This window comes from Epinephelus lanceolatus, chromosome 4 (genome assembly GCF_041903045.1).
Source record: "Epinephelus lanceolatus isolate andai-2023 chromosome 4, ASM4190304v1, whole genome shotgun sequence".
NCBI lineage: Eukaryota > Metazoa > Chordata > Actinopteri > Perciformes > Serranidae > Epinephelus > Epinephelus lanceolatus.
In genome coordinates this window covers 11668025-11688720 of record NC_135737.1, presented here as the reverse complement: position 1 = coordinate 11688720, position 20696 = coordinate 11668025, and the positions used below count along the sequence as shown (strand labels likewise).

The window sequence follows — 20696 nt, the reverse complement described above, 5'->3', positions numbered from 1 at the left end:
TTGTCCACTGGGATTCAGACCAAATCAAACAAACAGTTGGTGTGATCTCACAACAAGAAATGTAGTCATTTGCCTTTCATTTGTAATGTTGAGTTATATTGTTTTTCAAGGATGACATGTGAATGTGTTTATGGAGCTCCCCCTTTAGCTGCCTTTTTTTACATGTTGAGTGCAAACATTAAGTGCAGTTACCTTCTCTTTTTTTTCTTTCCCTCAGATTGTCTCGGCAGTGCACTACTGTCATCTGAAGAACATTGTTCACAGAGACTTGAAGGTGGTTACACACTGTCATTAAAAAAATAATGAAAATGTTCCATGAATCTTTTAAGATAACCAAAAATCAGTGAAAGTTGTCTTTAAAGCTGATATATATTATTTACGTAAATTATTCTCTATGGCATCAATAGGTGATGTTCAAACTAAACCTACCATTTATTTACACCAATCAGCCAAAATATTAAAACCACTGACAAGTGGGGTAGATAACTTTGATCGTCTCATTAGTGCAATGTTCTGCTTGGAAACCTTGGCTCCTGGCTTTCATGTGGAAGCCACTTAACATGCACCACCCACCCAAACACCGTTGCAGACCAAATATATCCATGATGGGGGGCTACAGTGTCTGCAACAGTGTTTGGATGGGTGGTGTGTGTCAGGTGGCATCCACATGAATGCCAGGACCCAGGATTTTCCAGCAGAACAGTGCATTGTAACAAGATGATCAAAGTCCTTCACTTCAGCATTCAGTGGCTGATAAAGTGTATATCTGCTATTGCAAAGTGTATCATCCACTACACATGCAGAAAAAGCATCACTCCCCATATGACAGCACTGAAAGAAATTATGGACTTAAGTTGCAAATATGTAAATAATCTTTTTTTTCAGCAACAACACATTAATATGTGTGTTTATGTGTTTCACTATCTATGTTGTTATTGCAGGCGGAGAACTTGCTACTAGATGCCGACTCCAACATCAAAATAGCTGACTTTGGCTTCAGCAACGAGTTCACTGCAGGCAGTAAACTGGACACGTTCTGCGGCTCTCCGCCATATGCCGCCCCAGAGCTCTTCCAGGGGAAGAAGTACGACGGTCCAGAGGTGGACATCTGGAGCCTGGGTGTCATCTTATACACACTGGTCAGTGGGTCCTTACCCTTTGACGGACAGAACCTAAAGGTGGGTGACGTGGAAGCTTTTTAAGTCCAGTATAAATGTCATATGAGGTGAAGGTTTGGCGTTCTGCAGTGAGAACACAGGGTGCAGTGGGGAAGAACTGTAGCTTTATCTGTGTCTTGTTGTTTTTCTTGACTAATGCCCTATAGGCACAGGACTAGTATTACCTGGGGACCTCATGTGATTTATAAATGACCACGACCTACGTCTCTGTTTTCTGCAGCCCATTCGCACAGAATAAGCAAAGTCTGTATTTTACTCAAATTTCCGTCATTATCCCCTGGGTATGATGCACACAGTCATTTGTAACTCCACTGTACACGGCACAGAAACACTACCCAGAACCACTGTCAGGGATGTACAGTGTTAATGTACTTCTTTCTTCTAAATGTGGGTTAAACAAACAACCAACCATGCCATTCATGATATCATCTATCCCATCATCTTTTGAGATTTTGCGTTTCTCACTGAATTCATGTTGTGTTGCAAGATGAGCCTCCTGCACCCAAAATGCTGTCAAAACTTCCATTTGTAATTGCCAGTGTGGCCTCTGTAATTCTTGACCAGGACAGAGGCAGAGAAAACAGAAAACCTAAATATGACCCCAAATCATAGAGATGATGATTCGCATGGAACTAATATTATTACATGACCTCTGTGTTTGGTGAAATATGTCAGGTAATTTGCGATTGAATTTTTACTTGACAAATATGGACATGGCAGACTGCATAGGAATAAGATCACAGACAACCTCCACAATAATTACCAGAGGTCCCCAGTTAACACTAGTATCGTGCAAACAGGGCTTTATTCATGGTGTTATACTGAAGCAAGTGATGTACCATATAGAGACATTATTATAAATATATTTTAGATATAACCACCTATCAATGCACTTTGCAGGCATTTGTGTTTAGACATTCAAAATCGATATGTAAAATAATTTCATAGTGGTTAGTCACATTGAACTTAACAATAAGAATAACATGATGTCAAAATTTAAAATAATCCTTTAAGATTTTATCAATAATCTAATTTAATCTGTTAAAAGGCATCCTGTGGAGGTTTCTTGTAAACAAATAAAAGTCATATTTACATTCACAATGCTTTCTAAGATGTGCATATCCTCAAGGTCTAACAAATGTGTAGAATGCATTTCTTTCCTCATGAAACATTTGCAAAGCTGTTTTTTATGTCACATCCTGCATTGTTTACACCCATGTTTACCAGCCTTCAGTCTTCTTTCCTGCCTTTGTTGATGCATTGCAGCATATCTCGGCGCATTACTGCCACCTGTTGGTCAGTGGAGTAGTGTTAACCATTAGAAGGAATGTGTATTGTGTCACTCGTGTGCATGCGTGTGCACATGTGTATACGCATACACTACATAACCAAAACTGGGACCTACTCAGAAAAACAGCTCCAATAGATGTCAAAAACTCCACAGGGAACCTTTCATCACCTACAGTATCACATAACATAAGAGTTTACTAAAAGACAATAAACAATATTTAAATTTTGCCTAGTCCCCAACTTTTATTGATTCCCTGTAGGGGGAATTCATTGTGTATTATTGTGTGTTGCGTTCAGGAGCTGCGGGAGCGTGTTTTGAGGGGGAAATATCGTGTCCCCTTCTACATGTCAACAGACTGCGAGGCAATCCTGCGCCGCTTCCTGGTCCTCAACCCTTCCAAGCGCTGCTCGCTGGAGGTGAGGAGGAACCATACACTACATACAGCATTTTCAAAATGGCCCCATTACTGTTTCAATAATGAGCTCTCCTTCTCTTTCCTCATCAGCAAATAATGAGAGATAAGTGGATTAATGTCGGCTATGATAGTGATGAGCTGAAGCCCCACATAGAGCCTGAGGAGGACTTTAACAACACAAGCCGCATTGGTGAGAAACACAAACTTTTTACTTCATTTATTTACTGAGTAATTGATCAAAGAGGGATTAACTAATGACTGTCTGGGGTTGAGTCGGATCATGTCTAACAGTAACAGAAATATTCAGTGGTGTTAAACTGGGAGTGTCTGCCTTAGGCCTTTCTGTCCGCAGAGTCATCAGCTGCCGCCTCTGAAGGATTTTTTTTTTTTAGTATTTTGTGGGAGGTCTGGAGTTGTGGTCACAAAGTCATCAGTGCCTTTTTGGTTGGCTTTTAAGAAATTCTGGTGCACTGTTCAACTTCTCAGGGAGGGACAGCTTGTGCTAGAGATCTGACATTCTGCGTCACTCAAAGCTTCCTTTACATGAATCTACTATGGGATGTTATAATTAAGTATCATAAAAGCTTAAGATGACCTACATGGTGCTCCACACCTGTTTGATTGACTCTTGGTAGTTGTTAAGTTCAGGTCCTGCATATTCATCCATGCACTAAAGTTTTACACCAAGTAGAGCACTGAGATAGAACCTTTTATGAAAATACAGAAGGTCAAACCTGCATGATTAACATGTAGCTGGAATCACAGTTTTGTTGTACTTGTTCCAGATGTGATGGTTGGGATGGGCTTTACCAGAGATGAGATCAGAGATTCGCTGTCTAGTCATAAGTACAATGAGGTCACCGCCACGTACCTGCTGCTGGGACGCAACAATGAGGTGAGTGTATTGGCGTGTTTTTTGTTTTGTTTTGTTTTGTTTTGGTTTGGGTTTTTTTTCGTTTCTTTGGGGTTGCAGATCTTCCTCTGTATTTCAGTTGAATATGAGGTAAAATGTTTATGGCTTTACTCGGCAGTGTATGTTACATCTCTTGCCAGTTAAGCTCATATACTAATTAAAACAGAGAAATCAGAAAATCAAAAATGACCACAGATTGGGAGTCAGGTTTAGGATGGAGATTGTACTTCTTCTGTCATTAACAGTTTATATTGCTCATTTTTGGAAATTAAGAATTATCTTGAAGGTTTTTATTTAAATAAAGGTCTAAGTGACTATCTGTTGCTGAATGAGGTAACACAAAGGTGACTAAGCAAATGGCCCACTAATAAAAGTTTTGCAATATTTATGTATTAGCAGTATTATGAACTGGATGTCAAGAGCGACATTTGATACAAATGCTGTGTTAAGTTGCTGCTCATGCGAAGCAAACATGTCTTACTGCTACAGCTTCACAACATTAAAAGCATTTCACTGTTGAAACACGAGTTGACTTTTATTATGAAGGAGTCACCACTGTTGTTCATCTTCAAAACGAGATAGCGGTCATTTCTGGCTTTTTTTTTATTTATTTATTTATTTATTTATTTATTTTTTTACAGTGGATCAGTTTGAAATATTGTAGGGAATAATGGAACAGCCAGGAGTAGCCACAGTGAGCTGTTAGCTGAAGAACTGCAGGCAACTTCGTGAGGAACTACTTACTCCTTTGACTATGTCCTGCTGTCTGCAGACTCATGACGTGTGCAGAATAAAATCAGATCATGGTTGCTCACAGATTGATGGAAAAAGGACAATTTTTGCCAGTCATAGCAAAAAGACAACAGTTTGTTTTGCTGCCCCAGAACTGTAATATTAAACCAGATTTATTACCACCAGTAACCACAAGTGTCGCCAAATCAACCAGGATTGAAATCTTTGAGCTTGCCTCTTTAGCTACTGAACTAATATGATCTTGGTTATAGCCCTGTGTTGGTGCATGGAAAGAAGCTGTAAACATTGTAAGTGATACCTGTCTCCAGTCATATTGTAAGTATAAATGTTTTTCTTTTTTTTATCTGTTTGTCTGTCTCTCAGACGGAAGGCAATGAGTCTCGGTCGGGCAGCAGTCTAAGTCTAGCTCGAGTCCGACCCAGCGCCATCACCAACGGAACCAGCAAACACACCACTTCATCTTCTGGGGCAACTTCTTCCTCCTCTGGCCACAAGGCACAGCGCAGCGCCTCCACTTACCACCGCCAGAGAAGACACTCTGACTTCTGTAAGGCAAAATAGCGAGATCAGTGGAGTTTAGCTTGTTTAGTGATTGGTTGGAGTTGGTTTCATTGATCCTGAATTACCTGAAATCTACCTCTCTGAGAACCCTTTCCTGTCTCTCAGGTGGTCCAGCCGTTCCAGGGTCGACACATCCCAAGCGGAGTCCCAGTGGAGTAGGCGAAGGCGCAGGGCTTAAGGAGGAGCGGCTGTCGAGCCGCAAGCCGAGTACTAGTACTGTTGGCTCCCGTAGCATCCCAACCCCTTCCAGTCCCATGGTTAGCTCCGCTCACAACCCAAATAAGGCTGAGATACCCGACCGGCGCAAGGAAGTTAATGCAACTACAGTAAGGCCAAAAGGATGTTTTCTGGGTGTGATGAATCATTCAGATTCAGTTATCTCTCACCTGTGCTCTCTTTTCTGTAGCTTCTTTGGATATGATGTCATACATTGGTACGCTGTACAGATGGAGGGCAAGCAACTGGAAGCAAAGTCTAACAACACTGCACACCTACCTGTGATTTGTGCTGTTAATGGTTGTTCTAATCGATCAAATCAGAGAAAAACAAAGGGCACTTTAAGTCCTGAAAATAGCAGGAGGAAGGAGAAGTTAAAAAAAACCTCACTGAAAAACAGTGGCAAATGTGGATCAATAACCTTTGTCTTCATATTGGAGGAGCAGAGTCAGCTCATGTCAAACATTAACATTAAAGCATTGTGTAAAACATGCCTTTGTAGCCACGACTCAGATTTTTAACGTTGTTTCACCGGACCTGTTGGAATGTTTGACCAATTAGTTAGAAAAAAGTAGTTAATGTTAGCAAACCTTTGCTAGTAACATTAGCCTGACAGCGGTGCATCCTTGTACAGAGGACAGTTATACTAAAGCACATTTACTCACCTGGCCAAAAACAAGACAGAAGGTTTTTTCACTAGTGGAGCCAGCACAAAATAGTTACAGTCCTCTAGAGTCTTGTAGATTTTTATTGGCTCGCCATGTAACATTAGTAACATAGAGGATGAGGTCATTTGTAACAACGATCGTTTCCACACCAGACAAAATCAGTTTTCTTCATTTTGTATGGATTAAATCCATCATAAATTAAACTTTTCTGACAATATCTGCTGCCTGCACGTTCATCCAGTCCTCAATTTCCTCTATTTCCAATTCACGCAGTATATGGATTTATCACTTCTTGCCCTCCATCTGAGTTTTGCACATCTTAATAGTCACATGATTGCAAACAAGCTGTAGAAAGGTACAGATGGCAGAATCCCCAGTCTTCCTAATCCCATTTCCTCAGATTATGCTACACAGACACAGATATTATGGAGACTGCAAACATTAACGTCTTCAGGAGATTAGAGAAGAGTTGAGCAGTAAAATACTTACATACATAGATGAATAACAAACTGTAGATTCACCCAGCAGGAGGAATATGGAGATTATGGTTGCTCAGTAAGATAAGCATGTAGAAGCAAGAGTTTAGGGAGTGTAAAAAGTCGAGGACAGCAGTCAGATTAACCTGAGATTAACTCTTTAGTGTTCTGTACAGCAGATATAGGCAGAACTCATGACTGTTTGAGGACAAACAGACAAGGCAGGGAAGTCTTTACTTTATTTTATCTGCTTGGACCACCAGGTGGACAGGGTTTACATAAGTAGGACTTTTAAAATGGAATAATATAAATTGTCAGACAGCATCATAATAAATGCCTTTCCCGTTTGAAGCCCTCCTTTCATTTAGTTATGTTATAAACCACATTCTCCCATCTCCACTTAATTTAAAGAGGACATTGAGGACATTATTCATTTCAGTCAAATTCGTGTGATTTTCTGATTTTTTATTTTTTTCTCTCTCTCCAGAATAACATTCCTGCCAGTGCCATGACTCGAAGAAACACGTATGTCTGTACAGACCGATCCAGCACTGATAGACACACGCTGCTGCAAAATGGCAAGGAAAACAGGTGAGGAGAGTGTCCGTATCATTTGTACTGTAAAAGATAAGCAAAGTGCCCTCACATTATCCCCACAATCCACTGTACTCAGAACTGGGACACAAACAACCTGCTACACAGAAAAGTGTAATGAAACGGTCATTCAAGTTGGAATTCCAAGTTACGGACTCAACAAGATCCACCAGTCCAGAGTTCGCTGACATAAACACACCTGCCATCACAGCAACATGGCTTTGCACACAGTGCACTGAGCAGAATAACCTTTTTATCAATTTTTATTTTATGTGATGTTTGAAACATGCTGCAAAAACCAATGGACAAAAGTTCTCCAACGTCATGCTATTGGCTATGGTTTGAACTATTACACTTGCCGTTTACTAATGGCGCTGTGGTAATTGATGCAGGTCGATGTTTGTGAAGCTCAGAGACTGGACATACAAACATAAGTTTGTGGTGGGCATCCATGTTTTCCCGAGCAAATGCACTGGGGCGCATTTAGATCAAAGGTCGGAAATACCCACTTGGAATTATTGATTTCCGACTTGCACTGGATTGCAGGGTATGGACCGTCACTGACATTGCTCAAAGGATGGACATTTTAGTGATTCTTCATTTCTTGATAGGACTCTTTTTATATTGTATTGTGTTCAAAAACAGCATATGACAGCGATTTTTTTCTTGATGTATTTTTGGAGAGAGAAAATATCCATTTAAAAAAAAGATATGTACGCGTAGACAGGGCCTAAATTCACCTCATCTTCTATCTAAACTCCTTGAGGAACCTTAAGAAGTTAAGATTAGGTTTAGTAATTAGGCGTAGGTTAAGGAACAAGTTGTGACAAGGGAAAAACTCTTCAGAAAGTTTTCTGAAAATAAGTCTGGCACACAGGCTGTTAATTAACTGACTGGTATTGCTGACTATGAAATGGGTTTTTTTTCTGATTTAGTACTTCAACAAAATTTAAAAAAAAAAAAAAAAAGAGCAGCAACGTGATCGTGGACAAGATGGAATAATTTATGCAGTTTAAACTGAAATTGCCGTGATGCATCTAATTACAACCAGCTGAGGAAATGCATTCATATAGTATTAACAATGTGAAAGAATATTTTTAAGGGCTGGATTACTGTGAAGGACTGGTTCCACTGGTACAGCTTGTCGCTTTTTGCACAGAGCTTAGAGAGTGTTTGGCCCGGAGTGTTTGTCTCACATAGATTTTGTCTCTTCAAGAGAGGATAAAGGGCTTAAACTGTGCATGAGTGAGTTTGTCTGCGTGTGTGTGTGTGTGTGTGTTTATGTACCCAATATGAACTGTCTGTTGTTGTGACAGATGGTTGTCTGCTTGTCAGTGTCAGAGCATGGCAGCCACCATCTCCCCTCTCTCTCTCTCTCTCTCTCTCTCTCTCTCTCTCTCCCTTTTTCCTATGGTCACTCAATCACTTTCTCACTTTCATTCTGGCTGACCTGTTTTTCGTCCCTCTGTCTCTTTATCGCTCTGCAATTTTGCCGCTCAGAGGAAGAGCCAGAAGGTTCCTGTCTGTCGTCTGACCTCCAGTAAAATTTTCCTGCACAGATGGGAGGTGGGGGGGGCAGGTCAGGCAGAGGGTGTATCAAATGGATAAAAGACTGAGAGACAGTTTTTAAGCTAAGAATCCATTGAAAGCAGAGAAGAAAAACATTAATGAGTGATTGTACAAAAAGTTTTTTTTAATAACTTAGTGTTAGAGGAACAAGGTCACACAATAACAAACAAAATAACCGATAGAGGCAGTGGTAGACCAGCAGCTCCTGTGTTCAGCGAGGTAAAAATAGTGTTTTTTTATTTCAATGGAATCTGACTTTGAACAGAGCAACGCTAAGTTTCATTATCAGTTCAGTAAGTAAGTGTTTGGGAAGTACTGAGCATTTGACTGGATAAATGAGACTTGTATTATACTGCATTAGTTGTGTGAGACTTTGCAAATGGATGTTTTTTTGCTGTTGTTAAAAGTGGATCCCTTTTACTTTATTTTATCAAGAATTCCATGTGAAAACAAGGATAGCCAGAGGCAGAGAGAGCACACCTCCTTGCCTTTCAATGCGCCTACATGGAAAGCCTAAGGCAGGGAGAACATAACACAGCGTGCATAATTTATATACAAATGGTTATTTGGGGATGTGACGTATACCTTTAAGGTCAGGAGAAAATGACATCAGTAAAGTACACCAACATACTCATGTTTTCCAACCATGATGCTTTATAAGATACCGAACAGGGAAAAAAAGGGAGGAAAAAAGGAAGAAAAACATCAAATGGCGCTCCCAATGGAGCACTGACTCTCAGGCGTTTAAGACACAGCTTGGGATTGGCCCCTCCATGTTGATTTGACAACAAGCTCAACACTATTATATTGAGGCATAACGAGTCAGTATCTTCCTTTGCTGCTTCATTACGTGATTTAACAGGTGATGGTGAGGGCTTTAGGAAAGGAGAGCAGGTAAAAGGAAGGAATGATGAGAAGTGAAGAGAAGAGATGGGAGAGGGGGAAAAGAGAGGAGGTGAGCAGGAGGAGAGAGCAGCAGGATGAAGTGAGGACGGGCATTGTGCCAACGTAACCTTCCACTTGCCTCAGAGGCCTTGTCAATGTGATGCCATGCCAGAGTGGTTGATGGTACAAACACGTGTATGGACACACACACACACACACACACACACACACACACACACACACAGTCGCATTTAGTTAATAAAAATGCATATGAAAATTGTGTGTACTGTAGTGGTAAAAGTGCATAGGAGACACAAAACCCTGATTGTGTACATGACAGCGTGTGTATGACCAATCATATTTTGTTTATATAAAACATACTTTCCATATATTGGACACACATTGCTGTGTATGAACACATTATATACACAAACACTAATCTATGATGACACTGGAAGGTAAGTGACCCCGATGCCAAGACATACTCCAGATATAGACAAGACAACATGTCATAAAGCACATAGTTTAATGTAGACAAAAACAACAAAATATCCTTCTGAAGGGCTCCACAACTAATCAAAAATTTTTCACGATTGCTATTTTGGCTTCCCGTAAATTGAATGAACATGACTGACTGCAATATTTACATTTACAATGTGCGCTCTGCTCATATCAGTTCATGAGCTTCTTGAACGTGCAGCCAACCTCCACTTTTAAACATCTGTCATGCCACTTCATGCACACTTCGCAGCAGCAGCCCGTAAAAATCTTTACTGAATGTTGCAACTGCAGATGGGCAAAATGAAAATCATCCGTTATCAACCGTCATCACTCATTATTTTAAATTATTTTGGGTTTAGGGTTTATTTATTTTTAGTCAGCCTATATTTTGGGCACAAATTTATTTACATAATGCTTCTAGGGGATGCACTGTGAATGACCAGTCTCATTTTGATTGTACGTTAGCAGGAATGTAGTACAACACAAAAATGAAAGCAGGGTTCCTTTGAATAGAAAGTTGCAATGAAAATATATTGTCCATAAAATTAATGAATAATCGGAATAAATAACAAGTTCTCATGATTATCATGTTGGCCATAATTGTGCAGCCCTATGCTGAGATATAGATAACCGAGGAGTATGTTGAGGAGATTGTAATTTGCAAATAGTCACCTGGGCCCGTATTCACAAAGAATCCTAAGACTAAGAGAAGCTCTTAGTGACGTCATTCTAAGAAAAATCTTAGAATTCAAGGAATTCTAAGATTTTTCTGAGAATTTTCCCTTGGTAAGATAAAAGTTATTCACAAAGCATCTTAGGCCTTAAGAGAGCTCCTAAAGTGAAAAACTGTTAAGAGGAGGGAGGAGGACTTTTAAGAAGCCTAAGAGTGTCTTAAACAGAGAAGATGGCGGAAAGACAGAGAGGAAGGAGAGATATTCTCCGTATATTGAACGACAGTGATTTAATAAGACGCTACCGGCTTGATCATGCAGGGATAATGTTTGTGGTTGACCTCATCAGGGATGAGCTTACTTTTCCCACCCAGCGTAGTAACGCAATAACGCCTGCTTTGGATTGCAGCACGTACCAGCGCTTCTCACACTCATCGCTTGTGCGTAAAAGGAGAGGGAACGACGCATTGATTTGTCGGGCAATGCACTCCCAAGTCTGCCTCTTCCTTGTGCCGTGATCCCGGGACCGAATTTCCCTCTTAAAACTCATTTGTTCTCCTCCACGAGCTGTGCCAACAGCAGGCACTGCTCTTCTGTCCAATTCGGTTTTCTCATTCTTTTTTTTCTCCGTTTCATTCGTTGTTTTGGTCATTCTGCCAAATCAAACCGCTTTTTACAAGGAGGCCAGCAATCACAGTAACTGCTGACAGCTGAGTCTGCGTCCACCATTAATATCAAATAGATTAAGTAGTAAAATTACCAGCATGGCGAGTAAACATAACAATAAGCAAATCAATATAATAATCGTCATGTGAATGAGGTACGTTCAAACATTTTGAAACTGTGTAACAATTAATTTAATTTTGCTGAGTTTCATCATCATGACATAAAATTATTTTCACGATTACACATTTCTTAATACAGTCTAAGTTCTATGATCGGTTGATTTCACTGTCCAATCACTACTAGGAGCGCTTTTTTTTTTTTTTTTGTAACAACCAATCACAGCTTTTAGAAGACTGCGTCATACCTATCAACGGGATCAACCACACCTCCTCACTAAGATAAAAGTTTCTGTCCCCTCCTTGCTCGGAGTTGCTCTCAGAAACTTCCTGAATCACTCTTAAGCTAAGATTCCTTGCTAGGAATTTTTAGGCTAAGTTAGGAGCTCTCTGAGAGGACTCTGAGAATCTTTGTGAATACGGGCCCTGGATTTTATGTACATACTATTACACTCTTATTCAGTTATATTAATCCTTGTCAATCAATAGTATCACTGTATCTATATCCATCTTTAGCTAGAAATTACTAAAACTTTTGAAGCACATTTAAATCTCAATGGGTCTTTTACCTGGTTAAATAAAGGTTAAAAAAAAAAAAAAAATGCACGTGTACAAATATATTTGGAAAAATCATCTCTAATGAAGTAAGGCCAGCTGATATAATCACAAATCAGTCTCCTGATAGTTTCAACTGTTTTATTCAGGACTGTCATGTGAATGATTTTTACTTTTAACTTTTACAAGAATCATGCTGTGACAGAGAAGAAAGAAGACACAAGCATAAATTTAAAATCTCAGGAGCTCTTTGTAAACGAGTTCAACATTGTTAGTTCCTCTCACCCTATCTACACTTCTCCCCATTTTTGCATCAGTTCAAATTCTCATCTTCCTCTCTTAACCTTTTTTTCAGTCTTCATCTCTCAAGCCTCTCCATCCCTCTCTTTTCCTCTCTTCCCCCCATCCCCAGTGTGCCCCCCTGCTGTGAGCTGCAGTAGGCAGCTAGTTCACATTGATGTTAAACGATTTTGCTCTGCAATGGCTGTGCTTCAACTTAACTCGTTTAATGGTTCTGCCCCACTTGAACCTTGTGTGTGGGTGTTATCTAGAGCGTTATGAAAAGCAGCCTCAGGCCACCAGCGAGTCAGGGGTGGAGAGGGGTGTGTGTGTGTGTGTGTGTGTGTGTGTGTGTGTGTGTGTGTGTGTGTGTGTGTGTGTTTGACAAAGTGAGAGTCAGTAGCCTGCTGGACAGTATTTCATTAATCTGATTGAAATCATTCTGATTCCAAATAACCTGTTCACATGGACATTAAATAAAGTAAAAATATGTGCGTTTACATGCCCAGAAGCATTTAATTAGAATTACCTTTTTGATTTGTCTGAAGTGGTTCATCCGCTGTGAAGAGTCTAATCTGTCAGAAATATAACAGAAGAAGAAGGTTTTTTTTTTCTTCTAAAATTACTGAGAAAGTTAAATTCATTCATCATACAAAGTATACAAAGACAAGAAGTGTTTCTACCTGTTTACACAATTTAGTAGTAAGTCACATGGGTGTACCCACATATGCAGAATTTGGTAGATGCTACAATTTACCTAAGTTTCCTAAATGTCTCATGCAAGCCACTGCTACAAGTGGCAAAAGATGTTTATGTCCAGCTACTCCACAATTCAGCCTTTAACAACATCACATAACTTTCAAAATCAAAGAGCACTCCCGTAAGAAGGTAGCACCAGTAGAGCACTAAATATTTTCTTATGAATGAAGGTTAACTTCCCACCACCCCTCTCAACCAGATTGGAAAGTCTTTCCATTAGGGCCGTATCTGACCAGTCACTTTTAATTGAGGTGGTTACATGAGGCATTTTTATTCTGATTGGGCTATTATTCTGTTCATTAGTGAAATATTAGGGCCCATGTAAACACACCCAGTGTGGGATTTACTCAGTACACTTTCCTGGTGCTGTATATACTTAATAGCACATCAAATGTATATTTAGATTCAGTCTTTTGACTGTTTTACACTGACTTGAACAGTCTGCATTGTATTTCTGCAGTGATAGTGTACCTTGACAAAGTTACCATCCAGTATTTTTTTTTCTATTTATGCTGAAGAGATCAGTAATATGATTCCTGTGCAGTTCTTGTACTTAAAATTGGAATGATCTTGTAACTATCCACTCTTGGTTTTCCTCCTCTTCTTCCTCTCCCCCTTGCCTCCCCCCAGTTCCATATCCCACCGCCTGCCCCCCGCCTCCCCCTCAACCCATAGCATTGCTGGTGCCTCTGGGGCCTCCTCCTCGTCCTCTACGCCCTCCTCTCGCCTCTCAAGGGGATCCACGGTGAGGAGCACCTTCCATGGAGGGCAGATCAGAGACCGACGCCCTCCCTCCCATGCTCCCCCAGCCTCCCCGACACCGTCCCATGACGCCAGCCCGCTGCCCCACGCCAGGACCCGGGCCACAACCAACCTGCTAAGCAAACTCACCTCCAAGTTGACCCGCAGGTAAGGGGAGAAGCCGGGAGAGAAAGAAAGGGAGGACAGAAAAGAAGTTTAAAAAGGATGAGTTAAACTTTTGTTGAGAGATGTGACTATCGGTAAAACAGGAAGAGATAGAATGATAACGGATTATTGATCAACTTTTAACAGCAGGGTTTTAATGCACATTTAACATTTGCAAGTATTTTTGAGGACTGAATGTGTTTGATGGTTACTGCTTATCATCCACAAGTAGTGACGTGATGGCAGATTACTGCCTTTGAAAGCCTTTATGTTTATAGGCTTTTAACTGGACAGTGTAGTTCTTTAACTGTAAACGTGTACATGAAGGTCATTAAGCTAACTTTGCTCCCTCTCACCGTCTCTTCCTTAACCAGTACTAACCTACCAGCCTTTCTTTTCTAATGATAAAGCTTAACAGGCTTCAGACCTGGGTCTAATAGTGATGAAACATGATTCCTTTTGTTTGTTGTACTTGCTTAACCAAAATTAAGGGTCTATTTTTTTCCTTTCTTTTCGTTTTCGTTTCTCTGCTAAAACATTTGCTATTGAAAATTTGTCTGCTTCATCCTACAGGAAACAACAAATGAAACAGCCCTCATAGAAATAGCCCTCAATAAAAAGAATTGATAATTTCAGAGTAATACGATTCAACAATGGATCAGACAGTGTGTTGTGTGAATGCCCTCTATCCACACCTGTTATTTATGTAGTTGGACATTATGGTAAATTCTAGAAAAAAATCCACATCCAACTAAGTAACCTGCACTTTTCAGCTTCTGCCATCAGCTGTGTTCCTGATGCAGTAAACTCCAACATATTGGCACTCTTAGCTGGTACAAACAAACATCACCTTTTTGACCCAGGTCTGCTCTTCAGGTGGACTCACTGTATGTCTCTCTCAGTCAGTTCTTCTCTGCTGCTTATTGTTGCTTTATCTGTTTGTTTGATTCTTTAACAACTTTTGCTTTTCCTTGCCAGTCACCTGCCAATCTTCTGTCCTTCTTTTACCTCAACTACAGTACATACAGTTTGATTTGTACTTCTCTGCCTCTCCTACCTGTGCTTCTTACTGTCTGTCATTTCTATATTGTCATCCCCCCTCACTTGCTTTCTCTTTTGTTCAATGTCTCTCTGACTTTCTGCTGTTAATTTTCCTTTTATATCCATTCTTCTCATCCTCTCTTCATCTCCTTCTCTTCTTCTTCCTCTCTCCTCCCAGGGTCACTCTTGACCCTTCTAAACGTCAGAGCTCAAACAAGTCCATGTCGGGCTGCACCCTCCCACAGGGGACAAAAACAGTTAGTAAGTCTTCCTTTCCCATGTTTTCCGGCTGCTGCTTCTGTCTGTCTGACTGTCTGCCTGCTTGCCAGTGCCCTGTCATCCCCTCTACCCCTCATTCGCTGTCTGTTGCAGGTTGGAGTTTAGTTACACAAACATTTATCTGAGGCAAAGCTTCCCTATAGGCAGGAATTTAATCAGTGGTTGAGTACAATTTAACATGTGGGACTCTGGCTCCAAGAAAAGCCTGCCTGTGCCGTTGTGAACACGAAAACGTGTTTTACTTTATAAATACAAGATAAGGTTAATTAAATTCTCTTGTTTTTTGGTTTACATTTTCCACATGAAGTATGGTTCTGTAGTTTCTCTTCAAATGCATGCATGGTCCATCAGGAAGTTCAAAAACTCCTCATACTGTCTGTGCTGGAACACCTATATTCACCTTCTGTCGGAGACGTCGTAGCGCCTGTCTGTTCAAGACCCCTCCCAAAAAAGTGCAGTCTGCTCCAATTGGTCAGCGTTATCAGGACTTCCACATCCGCGCTTTCACTGTCTCTGCACCGTCATTGCAGCAGGGTAATGACTAACAGAGAATAGCGGCACTTTCTAACTCTAAAAATCACCAATAAAGGTTTCTAAACACAAGCAGACATTATCCAGCAGGAATATGATGGAACACTGACGGCCTAACATTGACCAGCAGCAGACTGACAGCTTGGTGCGTCAGGGCCCTTAGAGACTTTACTTGGAAACTTGAGCCCTGGCCCAGTTTAATCCCAGCTTATTCTTCTTATTCAGCAAACTTGAGTTTCTGTGACTGTGTCCATCGAAGTTTACCTCAGTTAACAGGATTGTGTCTTCCTGTAGAGCAGCTCTGTCTCAAAACAGTATGTTTATGTGACTCAAACTCTGATCAGCAGCTGTCTGCCTGAATGTCTGTCTGTCTGTCTGGACTGCTTGTGTCTCTGCTGGCTGGGCTTCATACTGTAGCACTCACTACAGGCTGTAGGTGGCACAGCACCGTAACCTGCTTCCAACAATAACTGTTTTGGTTTTTTGGGATGACAGGGAGTGGCGTTGGTTTGATTTTTAGATATGGGTCTTAAAGTTTACCCCTATTTCTAGACAGTCATATTGAATGATAGCATTAGGTATAATGGACCTCACACACTCACACAACTTATTTTTGGAATGAACAACCCTATGAAGATATGGAAAATAAGGATGAAGAGAAGTGATAGTTTCATTTACTGTCTTTGAGGAAAAAAACGTTATTACTACTGGTAATATAGTGGGCATTACTGGGTCAGGGTGAAAAAAAAAAAAAAAAAAAAGACCTGTCCTCATGTTTTTAGTTTGGCATAGTTTCGTTGTAAAGATTCAGGTCTGAGTAAAGATGGTTCAGTCTGCATCATTGTAGCTTTGAACCTGTGACATTAAGAACACAGAGCATGTGTCTGAGCCCTCTGCAGGAACTAAATGCTTGTAAGAAGCCTGCACCAGTCATCCTGACTGACTGACCCAGCGTCACTGCCGTTTTAAATCAGGATTAGTTATGTAACCAGGATCTATCCTCTTCTTAAACAGGGATCTTGCACAGCTCTCCCTCAAGATACAAGCAGATTGTCCTGTTACACTGCTGCTAGCTTCTCTCGCTCCGTCACTTTCTGCTCTTCTTCCTTTCAGCCTTTATACAGATCACACAATCTGGAGCTCATACTGTACAGTTCATATACAGATAGTCACTAACTAGATTGTGCACGTTACTGAAAAATAGACATTAGTTAGTTACTTCTTTGAAAGTAACTGAATTACTTTACCAATTACTGCATGTAAAAGCATGGTTACTGGGGAAATTAACATTTAAATATCTGCCTAAATTCTCTTATTTATACACATAGCTGTATTATTTTAGTGTTGCTGTGGCGTAGTGTGTGACAAGACAGTTGTCACATTTTATCTATGATTGTACCCAATATCACTATGATGAAAAGTAAGTAGTGGAACAGTAAAAGACAATAGGTATGTTTTGATATGTCTGTTTATTGTGGCCTGGACAGGGCTTCAAGTAAAGCAACAGAAGTTTTAATACTATTTTTCTAAAAAGTATGAGACACAAATTCATTTTATTTAACATATTTCTTCTGTGCTTTGTAAACAATACGTCATCACCGTAGCAACATATTGTCATGCGTGTTTTGTTTTGCCGTCCTGCCATTCCATCGGACTGTTTTATCCTGTACCATACCGAAACTATTGTCTGTCTACTGTCTGCCTGAATCCATGTGGATGCAGCATGATGTTGACGACTCACGGCATTTACTGCGTCACCATAAGGTCAGGTGACGTTAGATCGTAACCCAGAAAAAAAATCTGGGGAATAGTCTGTATTTATCTGCTATGATCAAGGCAAAGGTAATGACTAACAAGACTACTTAAATTTAAGTAATTGCGTTATTTAATTTGAAAAAGTAATAGCAATTACCTGAAGTAAAAAGCAAACCTTAGGCTATAAACAAACTATACTACAGTCGCATGACTTCAACATCACCACCACAATGATGCTGTAAAGCCGTGTTTGGTGTGATGACACTCTGTAGTCTCATTTAGCAATATCGGCAACTTACTTTTAAAGACACATTAAAGCTTTAGAATTCATGAATGGGTATTTACTGACATATTTTATGTCATAGAATAAAACATTAAAGTCTCTTAAGCTTGTATTAACCACAGGCCTTATTTTAGACATCTAACCAAAAACCCATTAAAAAAACAAACTTCAAGATGATGGAACTGAGAGTGCTAAACTGCTAACTCATTTCCAGGTTTTAGGGCTCATTCCTGCACCACTCTATTAGTTACATCTAGTTACCAGCAAAATTTGTAGATTCACAGTAACTCCCATTGTTCACTAACTTCATACACAGGAGTCTGTCCAGTCTCATACTTTACAAACACTTTTGCCACTGTTGTTCTTCCAAAGGGATGTGACACAACTTGCCTTGGCATCTGTCTCTGAGGGAGGAACAAAAGTGTTTCTCACTCATTTTCTTTACCCTGACAAGAAAGGCAAGGTCCTATAATCGAGTCTGCACACCTCCAATTCTCCAGTCACAAAGTACTCACATAATCACTGTTGAGTACAGGCATGTCTTGATGCAATATTTGTAAAGACTTGTTAAGCTACCCATCCATTCAGCAACACAGTGGTGTTAAGGGTCAGATGTTCTCAACAGGGTTGCTGGATTGAGGTTTAGTGTTTTTAATCCAAAAGGAATCATCCTCCAGATGTTTGCTGGATAATTAGATAACATCATAAATGCTGAGGCGTATCCCAGTGATCATCTGTGTGGATGGCACTGTCAGAGAGGTGACACATTAGACAGCATCCATCAAAAAGCTGAGACACAGTCTAAACTTATATTTAGATCTAAAGCTACAGCCCTGCAGCAGCTCCTTAGTCAGAGCCAGGGTCACATTAGAGTAGGTTTCATTTTCAGTGAAAAAAAAAAAAAAAATCTATCAATGAAATCTTCCTACTCTCACTTTTAAGCCACCCCCAGTTCCTGGGATAGAGATCAGTTTGCCAGGTTGGTTGGAAAGAAGCCATTAGTCTGCACACAGAAAATAGCAACAGCAGCCCCCGGTGGCCATGAAAGGAAAGTGCAATAAGCAGCCTCACACTCAGTAGCAGCCTGTTGGGTGGAGCAGAAGATACTTTATTCCAAAGCACCCCACAGCAGCCACACACATCCTGGATGTGTGTGGCCCTTTAGTGTGGCATGTTTAACACAATAATCTACTCTCTAATATGTAAAGAGTTCTGATTAGAAGATGAGACTTGTCAACGTTGACCTCAAGAAAGGACAAAAAAAAGGAACATCCTACAGGATTTTAATATTGAATAGAAACTACACACATACTTAAAACGTTCAGAGGGATATCAATGACAATAGTTGGGCAGGAAAGAGCCAGACGTCTGCCACAAAGATGATTCTCCACCATATTACTTCCTTGTTCCAGATTAATGACAGTATTAATTACACTCTGTGAACATAGCAGAGAGCACAGTAGAGCTGCAGCGCTGCTGTCCGACTCCCCATAAAGAGAGATGCTGTGTATATTTATGCACAAGGAGCATTGTAATGACATTATTTCGGAAACTAAAAGTTTAGTTCTGTTTTCTCTGTCACGTTTATAACTACAGTTTTTAATTTTGCTGCTTACATATCCAACAATAGTTGCTGTAGTGATGTTAATGCTCTTACTGTATTACTCTTAGTAGCTTGCTTCCCCAATTGTCAAATCCACCATGTAAATAGCAGTGTGCCACGTACAGATCCACCCAAAACACATCTATGATTAATCAAGGTACTAAATACAACCCCCTTTGTCCCTAGAGTCTTACTCTGCACCCAGATAATGCACCGTTTCACTAGGAAAAATGGTTGGACACGCCCTAAATTTCACACTCACGTTCACTCATATTCCACAAGACACTCTAAGAAGTTTTATGTTCCATATTTGCAGAATTCCCTAAATCAATAGTCATAGAAATTCAGAGGTCCATCTCAGCAGCCTGCTTCCACCACTACAGTCAACATCTATATTATCACTATTAAAAAACATCTGAAAAAGACTTTGCAAAGATTTTAAACACTTCATTGATTCTTTTGTAATGCATCTCAACTTGTATACATGAGCTTTTTGGTCATTAGTACATTACTATAAATTTTGTAATACTGCTTAGGCTTGAAACTTTAATCAGTTGTTGTCTTTGTTTTAATCTTTTTCTTTTTTTAAGTATGATTATTGTAATTTAATATTGGCGGTATCTTTATAAGCCATTTTTTGCTTCTAACCTCTCCTGCACAATGTTCAAACTCTTTTAATTTCTTACTGTCTCTTTTATACACATGTATGGGCAAATGAAGTGATGACTAATAAATTCACTTGCGCCTTGAACTTCAGATCATGTGCTATAGATCATTTAAATAGGGCCCCACGTGTTTTGTGTCTTAAGAACAGCTTCTCTGCTCTGGATCCACTCCCTCTACATTTGTTTATCCTTCTCATTTGTTTTGTTGGTGACTTTGACATTTTGTTCTGTCACATCCATTCATTGTTCCAGTGTGGTGAGTGTAGGTTGGTGATGATCCATCTGTGATTTAAAGACAAGTTGTCAAGTCTTGTGTTGTGAGTTACGTGGATTGACTGACATAGCCATGCAGCTGTTTGGAGCATTAAAACAGGAAGTGTGTGTTGTGAGATTGGGGGTCGGGGCTGGAAGGGGGATTGGTGTGAAAATGTGATGGGCCAATTGATTGATTCCTAACGGATACGTTTGTCTTCCTCTTGAGGGTCACAGACGAACCTGAGAGAATCAGCAGATCTCCGGTCACAAGGTGAGATCAATTTTACATTTTCTTTCCCCAGCACTGACAAC

At 40.2% G+C, this 20696-nt stretch overlaps 1 protein-coding gene across 6 annotated transcripts in view; it reads left to right on the top strand.

The window, feature by feature from the left end:
• mark4b (MAP/microtubule affinity-regulating kinase 4b) overlaps nucleotides 1–20696 on the top strand; it is a 72796-nt gene that overhangs the window by 43216 nt on the left and 8884 nt on the right. For 2 of the 6 annotated variants that reach the window (XM_033630317.2, XM_078166909.1), the window contains exons 7-17: nucleotides 218–274; nucleotides 942–1178; nucleotides 2766–2885; nucleotides 2975–3074; nucleotides 3670–3779; nucleotides 4914–5097; nucleotides 5217–5437; nucleotides 6959–7062; nucleotides 13697–13975; nucleotides 15192–15274; nucleotides 20611–20655. In XM_033630317.2, the coding sequence (XP_033486208.1) occupies nucleotides 218–274; nucleotides 942–1178; nucleotides 2766–2885; nucleotides 2975–3074; nucleotides 3670–3779; nucleotides 4914–5097; nucleotides 5217–5437; nucleotides 6959–7062; nucleotides 13697–13975; nucleotides 15192–15274; nucleotides 20611–20655 (1540 nt within the window). Of the gene's footprint in view, nucleotides 1–217; nucleotides 275–941; nucleotides 1179–2765; nucleotides 2886–2974; nucleotides 3075–3669; nucleotides 3780–4913; nucleotides 5098–5216; nucleotides 5438–6958; nucleotides 7063–13696; nucleotides 13976–15191; nucleotides 15870–20610; nucleotides 20656–20696 lie in introns of those variants that run through there. The other 4 variants (XM_033630315.2, XM_033630316.2, XM_033630318.2 and 1 more) reach the window with 3 other exon arrangements.